Genomic DNA, 15165 nt, shown 5'->3' on the forward strand with positions numbered 1-15165 from the left:
GCACTCATTTCTGTGTAAATCTTTGGAATCTTTCTGGGGAGATTTCCTTTCTACTGTCTGACATGGGCTGGAATGCACTCGCGGTCATTGGTTTTTATCACCACAAGATCACCTCTTTCTCAGTCTCACTTTTAATATGTTTTGATGTTTTATTCTTGATTATCAACTTCTTCCTCCCTGGATAGCAGATGTTTTCCTGTATCACACTGTTAGACTTCTTGTCTGTGTTTTTATTGCTATTCAATACTCATTGCATCACTAGCAGCTGTCTTGTTTGGATATCAAATTTTTACTTATCCCCTTGATTCCACTTGATCACCCCAGCAGTGTGCCACACTACTGTTGATCCTGTGTCATTGCTTCTACCAAAATGTTTGCATGTGGGTCAACATGACCAGGGCCGGCTCTATATTTTTGCCTCCCCAAGCAGCATGCTGAATTGCCACCGGGCGGCGGGGGCAGTCCGTGGGCCGTTAGGGCGGCACGAGTGTTTCCATCGTGGCGACAATTCGGCGGCAGCTTCTGTCTCCAGCCAGAAGACAAAAGCTGCACTGCCATGGACAGCTGAACATAGAAGCTGCCGCCAAATTGCCACTGCCGTAGAAACGCATGTGCCGCCCTAACGGCACATGGACTGCCCCTGACGCCCGGCAGCAATTCAGCACGTTGCTTGGGGGCAAAAACACAGGGACTGCCGCCCCTTGCAGTTTGCCACCCCAAGAACCTGCTTGGAATGCTGGTGCCTGGAGCCGGCCCTGAACATGACTAATCTCCCTTTTCAAGCCTTCAGTCTCCATTTGCATAAGTAATTCCATTTTACTATGAAACTCTCAGTTGCCCAGTGAGTCTATGCTCAGTTGTTTCTTTCTAGGTGTTATCATTTCTCTCCTTCATGTCTTGGAGCATTCATGTCCTCCAATCTCTCTCTTCTGCTTTTGCCAAAATCCAACCTTAGATCACTTCTTGGTTTGCAGTATGAGTCCTTTTCACTCTTTGGCTGAAAAATGATCTCTGGATTTCTTTAATTGTTTGGAAAGTTGCATGATATCAACCGTGGGTTACCCACTTCCACACATACACCTTGGCAGTGGAGGAGCCTGTCATACAGCTAAGCACTTCTGAGGCCCTCTTAATAGCATTTGTAATATTTACTAATTTGCCTGTGTCCGCTGTATTTGGTTGGGTTGTCAGCTTATGCCGAAACCAGTATTTCTAGGTCTTGGTGGTTTATTATTTTTATTCTTATTTATTATTATTTTATTATTATTGAAATCCTAGATATTTTAACAGGGATAAATCAAATAAGATACTATAGATATTAAATACTCTACAGTGGTGGTTTCCAACCTGTGGTCTGCAGACCCCTGGGAGTCCACAGATGAGGGGTTCGCACCTCCATTGAAATTTTTTTATGGGTACGCAAAAGAAAAAAGCCTCAAAACCACTGCTCTACAAAAAATACAAAATGTAATAGATGAAGAGGTACTTATAGAATTGGCCAGATCCCCAGTGGGTGTGACTCAGCCATAGCTTCCCTGGTGTAAATGAGCCAGATCCCCAGGTGAAGTAGAAACAGTTGTATCTCTGTTGATGTTAGAGGGACAGATGAAAGAGTTTTAAGGCTGGAGAGAAACAGCAAGTGAGAGAATTGCTTTATGTACAGGTGGTTAGGGCCCTCACCTTAAATGCAGGAGATCCAGTATCAAGACCCCTTTTCTACAATGCCTCTTTAATTATTTAACCACAGTTGAACCGATTCAAGAGGAGAGACAAAGTGAGGCACACATCAGACTGTCCCGTAGTCCCAGCATGGTACGGTATTTTTTCATTACCTATGGGGCCTAATTCTGCAATTTAGGTGCTTAAAGTGGCAGCTGGGGGCCTAAGTCCTGTTGTGCATCTGGCCCATTTTGTCTTCGTACAACACACAAATTCCAGCCAGCTTATCACTGTTGCTTTCTCTAAGTCTTGTTTATTTAAAAATATATATTTTACAGGATACAATAGGGCTCTCTTTCTATTCATCCAACTGAAGAGATTATCACTATATGCCACTTCAATTTACTTTTATGATACTACTTAATTTTATTTTATTTAAAATACACTTTGTACAGCCTGAAATAGGGTTCTCTTTACATTCATGCTACAGAGAGATTAACTTCACATGCTGTTTCAATTTACTTTTATTAAAAGTTTTAATTTCATTTGTTTTCTCTCATCTTTCAGGTCACAGTTTTCCTGAATAAATGCCAATGAAAAATCAAACCACAGTGACTGAATTTATGCTCCTGGGACTATCCAGTGACCCACAGATGCAGATTTTCCTCTTCTCGGTGTTTTTAGTTATTTACCTAATCACTCTGGTTGGTAATATAGTGATCATGCTGGTGATAAGAGCTGACTCTCACCTTCACATCCCTATGCACTTCTTCCTTTTCCATTTATCCTTTGTTGATATCTGCTATTCCTCGGTCACGGTGCCTAACGCGCTGAGGAACTTCCTAGCAGAGCACAAAACTATTTCGGTCAATGGCTGCATTGCTCAGATGTTCTTCATCCTCCTCTCAGGTGCAGCTGAAAGTTTCATTCTCTCAGCCATGGCTTATGACCGCTACGCTGCCATCTGTGACCCATTGCGTTACATGGAGAGAATGAGGAAAGGGATCTGTGTTCTGTTGGTGAGTGGGGCATGGACAACAGGCTTCTTTTATGCCCTTCTTAACACTGTTTTTACTCTGAAGTTGCATTTCTGTGGCTCCAACCAAATCCATCATTTCAGCTGTGAGCTTCCTCCTCTGTTACAACTGGCCTGTACTGAGACCCTCACCAATCAAGTGGTGCTTCTTACTTCTGTTGTGATATTTGGCTCAATCTCCTTCCTCCTCACGCTGATCTCCTACATTTACATCATCTCCACCATCCTGAGGATACGCTCTGCAGAGGGCAGGCATAAAGCCTTCTCCACCTGCAGCTCCCACCTTATTGTAGTTGGTTTGTTGTACCTGACAGGTTTTCTCCAGTACACAAAACCCAGCTCTGTCTCTTCTGTGCTGCTGGATGAAATATTCTCCATCCAGTACAGTGTCTTGACCCCCATGTTAAACCCCATCATCTACAGCCTGAAAAACAAGGAGGTGAAAACAGCCCTAAGGAAAACATTGGGAAAATTAAAGTTTATCAGGTAACGTTGATGATCTTAAATAAATTAAATTACATATTTTTACATCAGAGAGCATAGACTGTGGATAACTGGTGCTTGGGAAATTCTCAGCTCAGGTAACTGATGGACACGTTGGGACAAAACCTCAGTTGGTCTAAATGAGTGTGGTTCAATTGATGCCAGAGAGCCAGATTCCCAGTTGTACAAGAGTCACTGGAACACGGGGACTGGATCTTTGGACTCCTAAATTCAGAGTGTGTGCTTTGAGCACTGGCCTGTAGAGTCAGTCACACATTTCTTCCTTTCCTCTATCTCCATATCTCTTTAATCTGGTCCACTGACGTCAGAGGATCTATGGCCAATTTATGCCAGCTGAGATTCTGGCCAATTCTATATATCTCTGCTCTTCCATTGTGGAGGGAGCCAGGGTGCCAAATTCTGGTTTTGTGAATCTCTGTGATTTTCCAGGCACTTCAAAGTTAGGAGATGTGATGCTGAGCATTGCAGAGCCTATATCCCTTTGTGAACCTACTCCTTGGTGTAAATTGACATGGTGCTGTTAAGTCAATGTAGGTACATGGATTTACATCAAATGTGGCTCTGACCATAGTGTTCATATGCTAAAGTGATTTTTTTTCCTCAAATTTCACTCATTGTCAAGTTGGAAAGCCCTGTGTATCGCTGAGTGTCCACTGACATCATAAACGTAGTAGGAAGTGATGCAGCTACTCTGCACCCAAGGGAAATTCACCTTTAGATGCAGAATCCCAGCTGGTGAAAAGCAGCATAGCTCCATTGAAATAAACAGGGCTACTCCAATACATGCCAGCTGAGGATCTTGTCTCAGGGAAAAAAGATATGACTTTGAATTCATCCATTGCCAATGTTTGAATTATAGAGAGATGATCTGGGGTAAATGAAGAGTCAACCAATAGGCTGAGCTATTCATATGAGTCTAGGGAAGTCAGGTGCCAAACTCCTATTGGATGGGAATAACTTAGTCCCAGCCTCTTGCACAAGGTCAGCAGGAAAATCTGTGGAGAGCAAGACATGGAATCCTGATCTCTTCATTCCCTGTCTAGTGAGTTCAGCCACAATTCCATACATGTGCCCACTTCCATCATTCTTCCCATCCCATCCTAGTACTGATGGCATACACTGTCTGCTCCATTTATGAAAGACACCACTCTCTGCTCCCATTTTCACAGGGAGAATTTCTTCTTTCAGATTCTTCACACAAAATAAATAGAGCTAGTTGAACAATGGGAGTATTTACATGAAGAAAATCATATCTGTCTTTGTTATCCAAATTCAAAACTTTTGCAACCTGCTTACTAAGCATCACTCTGTTGTACTCTCCATTCTTCATGGCAGCAATCACGGGTACTTTTAAGTTTGTTAGTTCTGGTCAACATTTTTACTATGATTTTTTTTTCAATTTTCAAAGTATGGTTTCACCATGATAGAATGTTTTTTTTCCTGGAAAATCTGAATTTTAAAGTAAAATATTTCAATTTTTCATATGGAAAATCTAAACAAAAATTTCATTTCAATTTCACCTCTCAAAATGAAATCATAGATTTTCTTCCAAAATGTCAAGCTGAAATAAAAAAAAATTGAGTTGACATTTCAATTTAAAATGACAAAATTACTCATTTCAATGTAACTTAGATCAAAATATTAATTGAGAATGAAATTGACACTTCAAAAGGCTGGCTTGTTTCAAGAAAAATGGACAAAATGAAATGCTTACATAGTTCTGCGTTTAAATATTTAATGATTTTTTCCTTTCACAAAAATGTTGACATTTCAACTTTCTGGCCTATATTGGGTTTAAAACAAATGTTGAAATATGGAATTTTCTGGGTAATGAAAATTTCTTTTTCTGACCGTCTATAACATCCATACAGAACGAAGCATGACAAGGCCTTAATCTCACCTAACTGTAATATAAAATAAATAATAATAAAAGAAGATGTGGTATTTCTAGATTCTTTATTTGTTATATTTAAGTCTTTTGGGTCATGGACTTTCTTTAATTTTATCTGAAGCACAAAGACTAGAAGTTGGTTGGTGTTTAACAGATGCTTGATAGTAATAATCACCTGTAATTTGAGGAAAGTAAATGGGCAGATGTATTGCAGAGGTTAATATATTAATGCACATAAAATATTTTTGAGATCTCCGGGACAAGAATGCTACTGAAGAACACTGCTCTCTTGTAATGCCATTTTCTGTGTCACAGAGTCATAAAAGTAGCCATGCTGAGACAGACCTGCCATCTAAATCCTCTATCCCATTTCTGACAGTGACCAGGAACAGATGTTCAGAGGAAGATTCAAGAACATTACAATAGACATGATATTTAATATTCCTTTCAGTAATGTTATCATAATTAATCATAACTCTGGATATTTTTTCATATTCTATTTCTTTTTAAATTTTTCTACATTTATGGTCTCAGCGTATCCCTGTGGCAAGGAGTTCCACAGTCTAATCGTGTGTCTTCTTCATACCATCTGCCCATGCATGGAAAACCGTCTCAACACTACTGCACCCAATCATCCCCATCATCTTATATATCTTGAAAGAAAGAAAGAAAGAAAGAAAGAAAGAAAGAAAGAAAGAAAGAAAGAAAGAAAGACCTGACTGAATGGGTGTTTTCCATTGAGATCTTCTGGTTTTTGTGCATTTCTTCTTCTCTATAGACATGATACTGCATGCACTGGAGCGTTTAGACTAAACGGACAGATCCCCATAGCCTTTCTGCATGTGGATATCCAGCTGAGGAGAGCAGGACTTTCACTTTTAGACCACCTGCAGGCTTGAGCCCAAACAACACTGTATATGATCCCAATCCTGCAGACAGATTCACAGTGATGGCAGTGGTCCATACTCACACTTAATTTGTTCTACCTGTTCACTGAAGTAAGCCTTTTGCAAGACTCGGCACTAGGTGAATATTTATATGAACATCTGAGGTTTCATTAAGCCTATGGAAGTGAAAAGTGGGATCTAGGGGTCGATAATTAAGCCTGCACTTTGGTAGGGGTCTGAATGCTGGGTACTGAGCAAGAGACAGGAACAGATCTTGAATACAGTGGAAAGAAAACCATTAAGATTGGTGCTTGAAGTTACAAAGATTGACCATGTTTGGAATGAAAAAAGTAGGGAAAGTGTGCAGGTGGTACCAGTTATAGAAAAGCTGAGGGAGGCCAGGCTTAGAGCGTGAAAAGAAGATCGGATAACAAGGGGTTAAATTTAGAAAAGGAGGGTAGGTAGACCCAGAACTAGGTGGATGGTTGTCATAGTAAAGGATTTGATTAGCTACAGAGTTTCCGAGGAATAGCATTCAAGAAAAACTGAAATGGATTAGAAAGACACAAAGAGCCAATCCTACATAGATGGGAGTAAGGCTACAAGAAAGATTGAGTCCAGTAAGTGCAGTAACAGGTTGAGATACTATATTTCAAGATTGTCACTGTGACAGATATGAAAGTGTCCTGTAACATCCTGCACAAACCCTAATGAATTACCTTAAAGCTTATTGAATTAAGGTAAATGTCTTTGAAGTTGATTGTATTAAAATACAAATATTTATGTACTCTTACAGTATTTTATGGAGCTCATTTAGGAGGAAGTTCTGATTAGTGCAATCTCTGGGAGATATTAGGAACTTCAAAGGACATTTGGGGACAAGGCATGTGAAATGGATTTTCAAGGAAATTCTAGGAGAAAGAGGAAGGGAATGTGACTGACTCCTCTGGAATCCAGCATTTTGAAGCTGCATTTTCTGCAGAGACCTACTGTCTGGCTGATTACATTTTCAAGGTCTCATCAAAGAGCTAAAGTGGATAAATGAGTCACTCACAGAGTCAGGAGTTGTTCTAGTTCTGAGCTGAGGATATGATGTACTTGAAACAGCAGGAAAAATCCTGGGTGGAGATTGAAGGAGAGCTTCTGCCAGAGCCCTGGCTGCAGTTGGGGGTGATCACTAGTAAGCTTATTAGCATATGTATAGATTCTCTTATTATTTTTAATACATTTTCTCTGTAGTGCTTTTACCTTATGAACAAAACATGCTTGCTTAGAAAGAGCTGTGTGGTAACTTACAAATATAGTGTCATGGAAAATGACCACCACCCAGTTGAGTTGATCAGACAGCCTGAGGCTCCTTTATTGATTAATCAGAGAATACATGCATATGCATGGAGAGACGACAGGTCCTCTAGCAAGAGGTAAGTCGCTCTGCCCTACAGCAGTGATACCTGGGTTTATATAGCCAAAAACTGCAAATTACCATATGAACTTATACATCCGAGGATACCATATTTGGTTAATACAATAACATTTTCTAACCATCTGCTAAAAACAATTGCTATTAATATACCGGTTATGAGCTAATTTGCAAGCCTGCTCTTTGTTACTTCCCCTTTTTACGGGTTTTTGTAATTGTCAGGACTTTGACACCTGGTTTCCACCTACTTGCGGTTTCAGCGGCTGTGTTCTGAAGCAAATTTTGAGGAACTTGGGTCCAAAAATACCTATTGGTGTACCTTTGGTCAAATGATCATGAGTTATATTTTACGCCCACACAAGCAACTTAATAAACCATAATAAACTAAAAGCTGTTATAACTTAACAGATTTTCTGGTTCCCCTTTATCCAATTTTAGTTCCTTTTTTGGGGGGCCCTGACCACATCTTTTTGCCTCAGCGTGCCCTTTGTACAGAAAAACAAGTTTAGCAGGAGTTAAAACTCTTGCTTCTAGCTAAGGGCCTACTCTTACTTTATTTTCAGAAAAAAGCCTGGGACCTTGGGTAAGGTGGGGTCGTGGGGGGTTCCCTATCAATAGCAAATACACTCTTTAGTGTCTGTGAGGAGAGAAGTGAAGATGGTCTGTTAGGCAGGCTATCCTTTACTGGAAATAATAAATTGAAGTCTGAGAACAGGTTATCCTCAAAATACCTCCCCAATTGGGAGAGAGATGCGGGTCTCCTCTTAAGAAAGGCAATGGCTGGAGAGTTGAAAGCCTGAGAATCGGTGCTGTGGCTGGACCATAGAGGGGGAATACAGATGCAGTTGGTCTGAACTGTGACAGTCATTTTACAATGTGCCCCATTTAAGGAGCAAACTACATTCAGCAGATCCTGAGAGTTGACATCCAGTTTCTGGATCCCAGCCCCATGATTCCTTTCCTAGGGATAACAATGTCCTCCCAATGCACGTTTAGCTCCCTTGAGGTGCTGGCTGAATTCATGTCCACAAGATATGGAGTATCTGCCTTATAGAGGATGTCCTACCCATTGCACAGTGACCCAAAGAAAAATTCTGTGTAGCTCGAAAGGTTTCCTCTTTCACCAATAGAAGTGGCCCAATAAAAGATATTAGCTCACCTATCTTGTCACTCAGATAGATAGATAGATAGATAGATAGATTATGGTGGAAGGATAAATGCCACACAGAGAGGAACAAAGAGAAATAATGCAGACAGTGTGCTGTGTCATAACATATTATAAAATCCAAAATTATGTATAGCAATCGCATGAGGAAATGCTCAGAAATATATGGGATAGTTTCTGATCTCTTGAAAAAGGCATAGACACAAGTCATTCATTAGTCAGTCAAATGTTAGCAATGAATGTTGGCCTTGAGTCATTTGTGAACTCACCCTGATTTCTCTGAATGCTTTGACAAATAATTTGGATGGACAATTTCTTTTGCCATGGGGTTGCTCATGACCTGCTGATGCTGCATGTAGATGACAACCACATTGAATGGGTGAATAGGTTTTTCTACCTGGGTAGCTGTTTGACAGCACAAGTTTCTATATCTGAAGAAGTCACACATCTGATGGCTCTTGTGCCAATGACATTTCAGCACCTTCAAAGCCCTCTGTTTGGGAGGCAGAATGTCTATGTGACAACTAAGACACAAATATTCAATATGATAGTGATGACAACTCTGTTATACGGAGCAGAAACATATTAATTAGAAAGAGCTGAGAAGAGGAAATTAAACAGTTTTCAGTGTCAAAAGTTATGACATATCCTTGACATCCATTGATTTGATTTTGTCACAAACAGGGAGATACTTAAATGATCCCAGCAAGTTGCAGTCTTGTATTAGTTGAGAAGAAGACGACTGCAATGGTGGGGGTATGAACAATGTTCAGAAGACTGTATGCTTTTACGGAAGGTTTAAAGAGTTGTGGTAGAAGGAAATAGAGCATGAATGCAACCATGAATGAGATTGAAAGATGCAATTTTGGGGGACTTCAGAAACCTAAGTCATCCCATCCTGACTCTTGTGAAAGGAAGAAGATTTGGAATGGACCATTCATGATGGAAACCCATTCTACATGCCCCCATGGCTGGGTTACAGCCATGTGTTTCTGCTGCTGCTGATGTGCTGATGACTTTACAAAGTAAAAGAGCTTCAGAGACGCTGAGAATGCCCTGCCCCAAAATACCTTATTGACCAAGTTGTTAGTGTTGTGGACAGTTGTTAAGGCTGCTAAGTTGTTATGGCTGCTGAGTGCTGCTGTTCTTGGAGCTCCAGTGTCAGCTGCACGAGCAGGGAATGCAGCTTACCTATTCAGCAGATCTCGATATTATTCGTAAAGAAAAAAACACAGGCTTGGTTTTGTGGTGAAGGCCCTCGAACAGGTTTATTGTAAGCAAAGCACAGTACTAGCGCCCTGTCCAAGGGGTCACAGGGATGCTAACACCTGTATTTCTGTGACAAGATAGGACACTAGGGTCCTGTCCCTCTGGACAATACAAAGATGCCCCTCATAGGACTTCTCCTTTTATACATTGATACAAACAAGTTCCGTACTACTCTCCGGATGATGTTAATTACCACTCTTATCCCTGTACTTGCTAGTTAGAACAAAACATCCTCACCCATTATCCTGTCATCCCATTCTTACCTTTACGAGGGGCAGGTGTGTTCTTGTACCATCTCTCTAAGATACATTTACACAGTTACTCGAGAGAGTTGTGTGGTTTTGTACCATCTTCTCTGGTCAGGAATGGGCCTACCTGGTGCATTGCTATTCTGTCAAAGCCCGGCCTACCCTGGTTCCCAGCCTTTGGATAATACAGTTACTTAGGCTTAGGTTTCCAGCAAGGCCTATGACACAAAGATTAAAGCACTTTCCTGAGAGATAGGAGACCTCACTTAAAATCTCTGCTCTACATCAGACCGAGAAGGAATTGCATGAGGGTGTCCCATGACCCAGGTGAGTTCCCTAACCACTAGGTTAAAAGCAACAGTGAGTCCTGTGGCACCTTATAGACTAACAGACAAATTGGAGCATCAGCTTTCGTGGATGAATACCCACTTCGTCAGATGCATGTGGGGAGGCACTAAGGTGCCCGGTGCTACTTTGTGACTTTTACTTGTGTTGTTGTTTGTTTGTTTTGCCCTGGATGAAACAATTTGGCTTTTTTTTTCTAATTCACAAATAGTATTGGGTCGACCAAACTGCATTTTTCAGCGACTAAACTACTTGTCTGAAAAATTTTACCAGGTTGTATTCAGAAAAGCTCCTCCTTCGTCTCATCTCCTGTTCTTTCCTGCCATCTTATACAGTCTATTGGCTCCTTTCTCATCCCTTAACCTGTGTATCCAGCTGTTGGTGATTTTTTAAGGAATACTGGCCAGTCCCCATTTATTTTCCTCCACTGCTCTCTTGTGGTAATTATACATTAAGACTAGGACCTTCAAAGGAGTCTAAGGGAGAGGAAATGTGCTGCTGTTTGCACATCTAACTCCTTCAGCTGCTTTGAGAATCTCAGCCTTTTTAAACACATGCCTTTTTAATTGACTGTCACTGAGATTGGGTACCTGAATCACTTGGATGCATACGATAACCTAAGTCTCAGTGCTCTCATTCTTAGGTACCATAGATCTTTACTCACTGACTGACGGAGCACAATGTAACTAGGAGCTTGTTACAGAGAGTGAACTCCAGGGATTGTCCCGGGGGGAACAAGACAGCATTTAAACAACTCTCAAGAATCATCTCCTAGTCTTGAAGTCAGCTAAAGACCAGCTCTTTTCTTCACTCCCACTGATAACCCAACACACCTTGAGGAGTTTCACTGCTCCGGGTAAAGAATATTGGATCTGTTTGGATGCTGTACTCCAGAGACAGACGGACTAGATAGACAAATTGATAAGGAGGAGAATAGACTAAGAAAAGAGAAAATCACAGGTCAGAATGATCTCACCATATTTATGGTCTGTGCTTAATAGGCAGGTGAGTTGATTCATATTTTTATTCCTTTTTAATTTTTGTATCCTTTTCATTTCAAAGGACCAGATTCTGCCCCTCTCATCTAGGGGTGAGTCTCTGAAGAGTCCCAATTACTTCTGCCTGGCTGCAGCAGTCTGCTCATACAGATTTGCTTACAGCACAGGGGCCATAGCTGGCGAAACTGATTTACTTGAATCACCCAGCTCTTTCATTCTCTCTCTTTCTTAAGGCAGCACTGAGATAGCTGAGAGCAGGTGTGTGAGTGGGAGGGAAAGGTCAGGGGAAGGGCACTCTCTGGAAAATGCCCTTGGAATTGAATTTGCCTGTGCACAGAATCTGCCTGTGTTGACATTCAGGTTCTAGTACAAGGTCCATCTCTTTGCTTAGGCATTTGTCTCCTGAGCTGATAATAGAGGAAAGGTTCAGTTTCTCTTTAGGGATGTATGGGGACAAACATAATTTTGACATCATACAGAACCCTGATTTCATTGCCTTTTCCATTAAAAACTGATGTCAAAATAGCGATTCATTTCCAGGATGCCAGGATAACTTCTCTACTGTCTCTACAGCCTGATATTCAGATGCGCAGAAAGCTGAATCAAAAATCCTACTGAGTTAGGGTTTAAGTGACTTAGGAGCAAATATCCCCTTCATTTTCTATCAGGCCTCTCTTTTCAAAATTATATCACTATGTCATGATAATGTTTGCTGGTCACATTCATTTCTTCTTGATACTGACTCACATGACCTTCTCATAAACAAACTAGAGAAATACAACCTAGATGAAGCTACTATAAGGTGGGTGTATAGCTGATTGGAAAACAGTTCCCAGAGTTTATTTATCAGTGTTTCACAGTCATGTTGGAAGGCATAACAAGTGGGGTCCTGAAGGGATCGGTTCTGGGTCGGATTCTGTTCAATATCTTCCTCAATGATTTAGATAATGGCATAAAGAGAACACATAAAGTTTGCAGATGATACCAAGCTGGGAGGGGTTGGAAATGCATTGGAGGATAGGATTATAATTGAAAATTATAATTGACAAACTGGAGAAATGGTCTGAAGTAAAAAGGATGAAATTCAATAAGGGCAAATGCAAAGTACTAAACTTAGGAAGGAACAATCAGTTGCACACATCCCAAAAGGGAAATGGCTGCCTAGGAAGGAGAACTGTGGAAAGGGATCTGGGGGCCATAGGGGACCATAAGCTAAATATGATGTAACACTGTAACACTTTAGCAAAAAAAGCATCATTCTGGGATGTGTTAGGATGAGTGTTGTAAGGAAGACATGAGAAGTAATTCTTCCACTCTACTCCACACTGATGAGGTCTCAGCTGGAGTATTGTGTCCAGTTATGGGCACCACATTTCAGGAAAGATGTGGACAAACTGGAGAAAGTCCAGAGAGGAACAACAGAAATGATTAAAGGTCTAGAAAATATGACCTATGAGGGAAGATTGAAAAAAAATGGGTTTGTTTTGTCTGGAGAAGAGATGAGTGAGAGGGGACATGATAACAGTTTTGAAGTACATAAAAGGTTGTTACAAGGAGGAGGGAGAAAAATTGTTCTTCTTAACCTCTGAGGATAGGACAAGAGGCAATGGGCTTAAATTGTAGCAAGAGTGGTTTAGGTTGGACATTAGGAAAAACTTCGTAACTGTCAGAGTGGTTCAGCACTGGAATAAATTGCCTAGGAAGGTTGTGGAATCTCCATTTTTGGAGATTTTTAAGAGCAGGTTGGACAAACACCTGCCAGGGATGGTATAGATAATACTTAATCCTGCCATGAATGCAGCGGCCTGGAGTAGATGACCTCTTGAGGTCCCTTTCAGTTCTATGATTCCATGATTCTTCTTCTTTTTGAAATATCCTAATGATTTTAATAGGTAAGAATTCAAATATATACTAAAGATATTAAATAGTATTTTCAAGAAAATAGTCTAGAACAACTGACAGACTGTAATTATTTATATAGATTTGGCCAGATATCCAGCTATTGTCAGTTGGCCATCGTTTCATTGCATCCAATCTGCCAGATCCCATGTTGCTGTAATGCAGCTGTAGCTCTATTGAAGTCATGAGGCCAGATTGCAGAGAAAGAATAAATTCCTCTATAGCCTGGTGGTTAGTACACTCACCCTGCAGGCAGAAGACCAAGTATTCAGTAACCCTGCACTGCCTCTTTTATGATTAATCCATAGAGGAACAGCTTCAAGAGGAGAGACTGAGGGAGCCTCACGTCAGACTATCGCTTAGTCAGAGCTGAGCAGGGAATTTGTGAATACCAGTAGGATATGATTCTTGGATTTAGGCATCTAAAGTGGTAGTTAAGTGCCCAAGTCCTTTTGTGTATCCAGCTTATTTTGCCTATTTAAAACACACAATACAATCTCGCATCTCTCTCTCTCTCTCTCTCTAAATTTAGTCTACTTAAAACACACATTTTACGTCTTTACATTCATCCTCTGGAACAGATAATCTCCACATACTATTTCAATTTATTTTCCTAATAAGTGTTAATTTCATTTTGTCTGGTCTTCCAATCCACAGATTTCCTGAATAAATGGCAATGAAGAATCAAACCACAGTGACCGAATTTATCCTCCTGGGACTTTCCAGTGACCCACAGATGCAGATTTTCCTTTTCTCGGTGTTTTTAGTTATTTACCTAATCACTCTACGTGGTAATATAGTGATCATGGTGGTGATAAGAGCTGATTCTCACCTTCACACCCCTATGGACTTCTTTCTCTTCCATTTATCCTTTGTTGATATCTGCTATTCCTCAGTCACGGTGCCTAAAATGCTCATGAACTTCCTAGCAGAGCACAAAAGCTATTTCTGTCAATGGCTGCATTGCCCAGATGTTCCTTTTTAGCCTCTCAGCTGGTACTGAAGCTTTCATTCTCTCAGCCATGGCTTATGACTGCTATGCTGCCATCTGTGATCCATCACATTACATGCAGACAATGAGCAAAGGGATCTGTGTTCAGCTGGTGAGTGGTGCATGGACTACGGGCTTCTTCTATGCCCTTCTTAACACAGTTTTTGCCCTCAAGTTGCATTTCTGTGGGCCCAATCAAATCAACCATTTCAGCTGTGAGCTCCCTCCTCTGTTACAACTGGCCTGTACTGAGACCTTTACCAATCAAGTGGTGCTTCTTACTTCTGTTTTGATATTAGGGTTGAGCTCCTTCCTCCTCACCCTAATCTCCTACATTCATATCATCTCCACCATCCTGAGGATACGCTCTGCAGAGGGCAGGCATAAAGCCTTCTCCACCTGCAGCTCTCACCTGACTGTGGTTGGCTTGTTGTACATGACAGGTTTTCTCCAGTACACAAAACCCAGCTCAGTCTCTTCTGTGGTGCTGGATGAAATATTCTCCATCCAGTACAGCATCTTGACCCCCATGTTAAATCCCATCATCTACAGCCTGAATAATAAGGAGGTAAAAATAGCTCTAAGGAATATATTGGGGAAATTCAAGTTTCTCAATCAGTGTTGATTCTCTCTTTTTTTTTCAGTCAGAGAGCAGAGATTTGTGGGTAATTAGTGTATGGGACATTCTCAGCTCAGGTAATGACACTTTGAGCCAAATCTTCCACTGGTCTAAGTCAGAGCAGATCCATTGAAGTCAATTTGCCAGATCCCCAGAGTATGTAAATCAGCATAGCTCCATTGGAACCAATGGGTGCTGGAGTTAGACTCACAAAAGTTCTTGCAGGAGAAATTG

At 40.9% G+C, this 15165-nt stretch overlaps 2 protein-coding genes across 2 annotated transcripts; both read left to right on the forward strand.

Moving 5' to 3' along the window:
* The first annotated feature begins 2246 nt into the window (after nucleotides 1-2246).
* On the forward strand, nucleotides 2247-3185 carry LOC115640285 (olfactory receptor 5A1-like). The gene has a single exon (XM_030543054.1). It carries the CDS (start codon nucleotides 2247-2249, stop codon nucleotides 3183-3185), a length of 939 nt encoding a protein of 312 aa, XP_030398914.1.
* Nucleotides 3186-13991: 10806 nt separating this feature from the next.
* On the forward strand, nucleotides 13992-14937 carry LOC115640284 (olfactory receptor 1009-like). The gene is given in 2 exon segments (XM_030543052.1): nucleotides 13992-14258; nucleotides 14260-14937. Coding segments are annotated over 2 exon segments (945 nt in total).
* The last annotated feature ends 228 nt before the right edge of the window (nucleotides 14938-15165 follow it).

Source organism: Gopherus evgoodei, unplaced genomic scaffold (genome assembly GCF_007399415.2).
Source record: "Gopherus evgoodei ecotype Sinaloan lineage unplaced genomic scaffold, rGopEvg1_v1.p scaffold_275_arrow_ctg1, whole genome shotgun sequence".
Taxonomy (NCBI): Eukaryota; Metazoa; Chordata; order Testudines; family Testudinidae; genus Gopherus; species Gopherus evgoodei.

What these genes read in the sequence shown, in the direction of transcription:
- LOC115640285 (XM_030543054.1), top strand. Translation starts at nt 2,247, where the DNA reads ATGCCAATGAAAAATCAAACCACAGTGACTGAATTTATGCTCCTGGGA.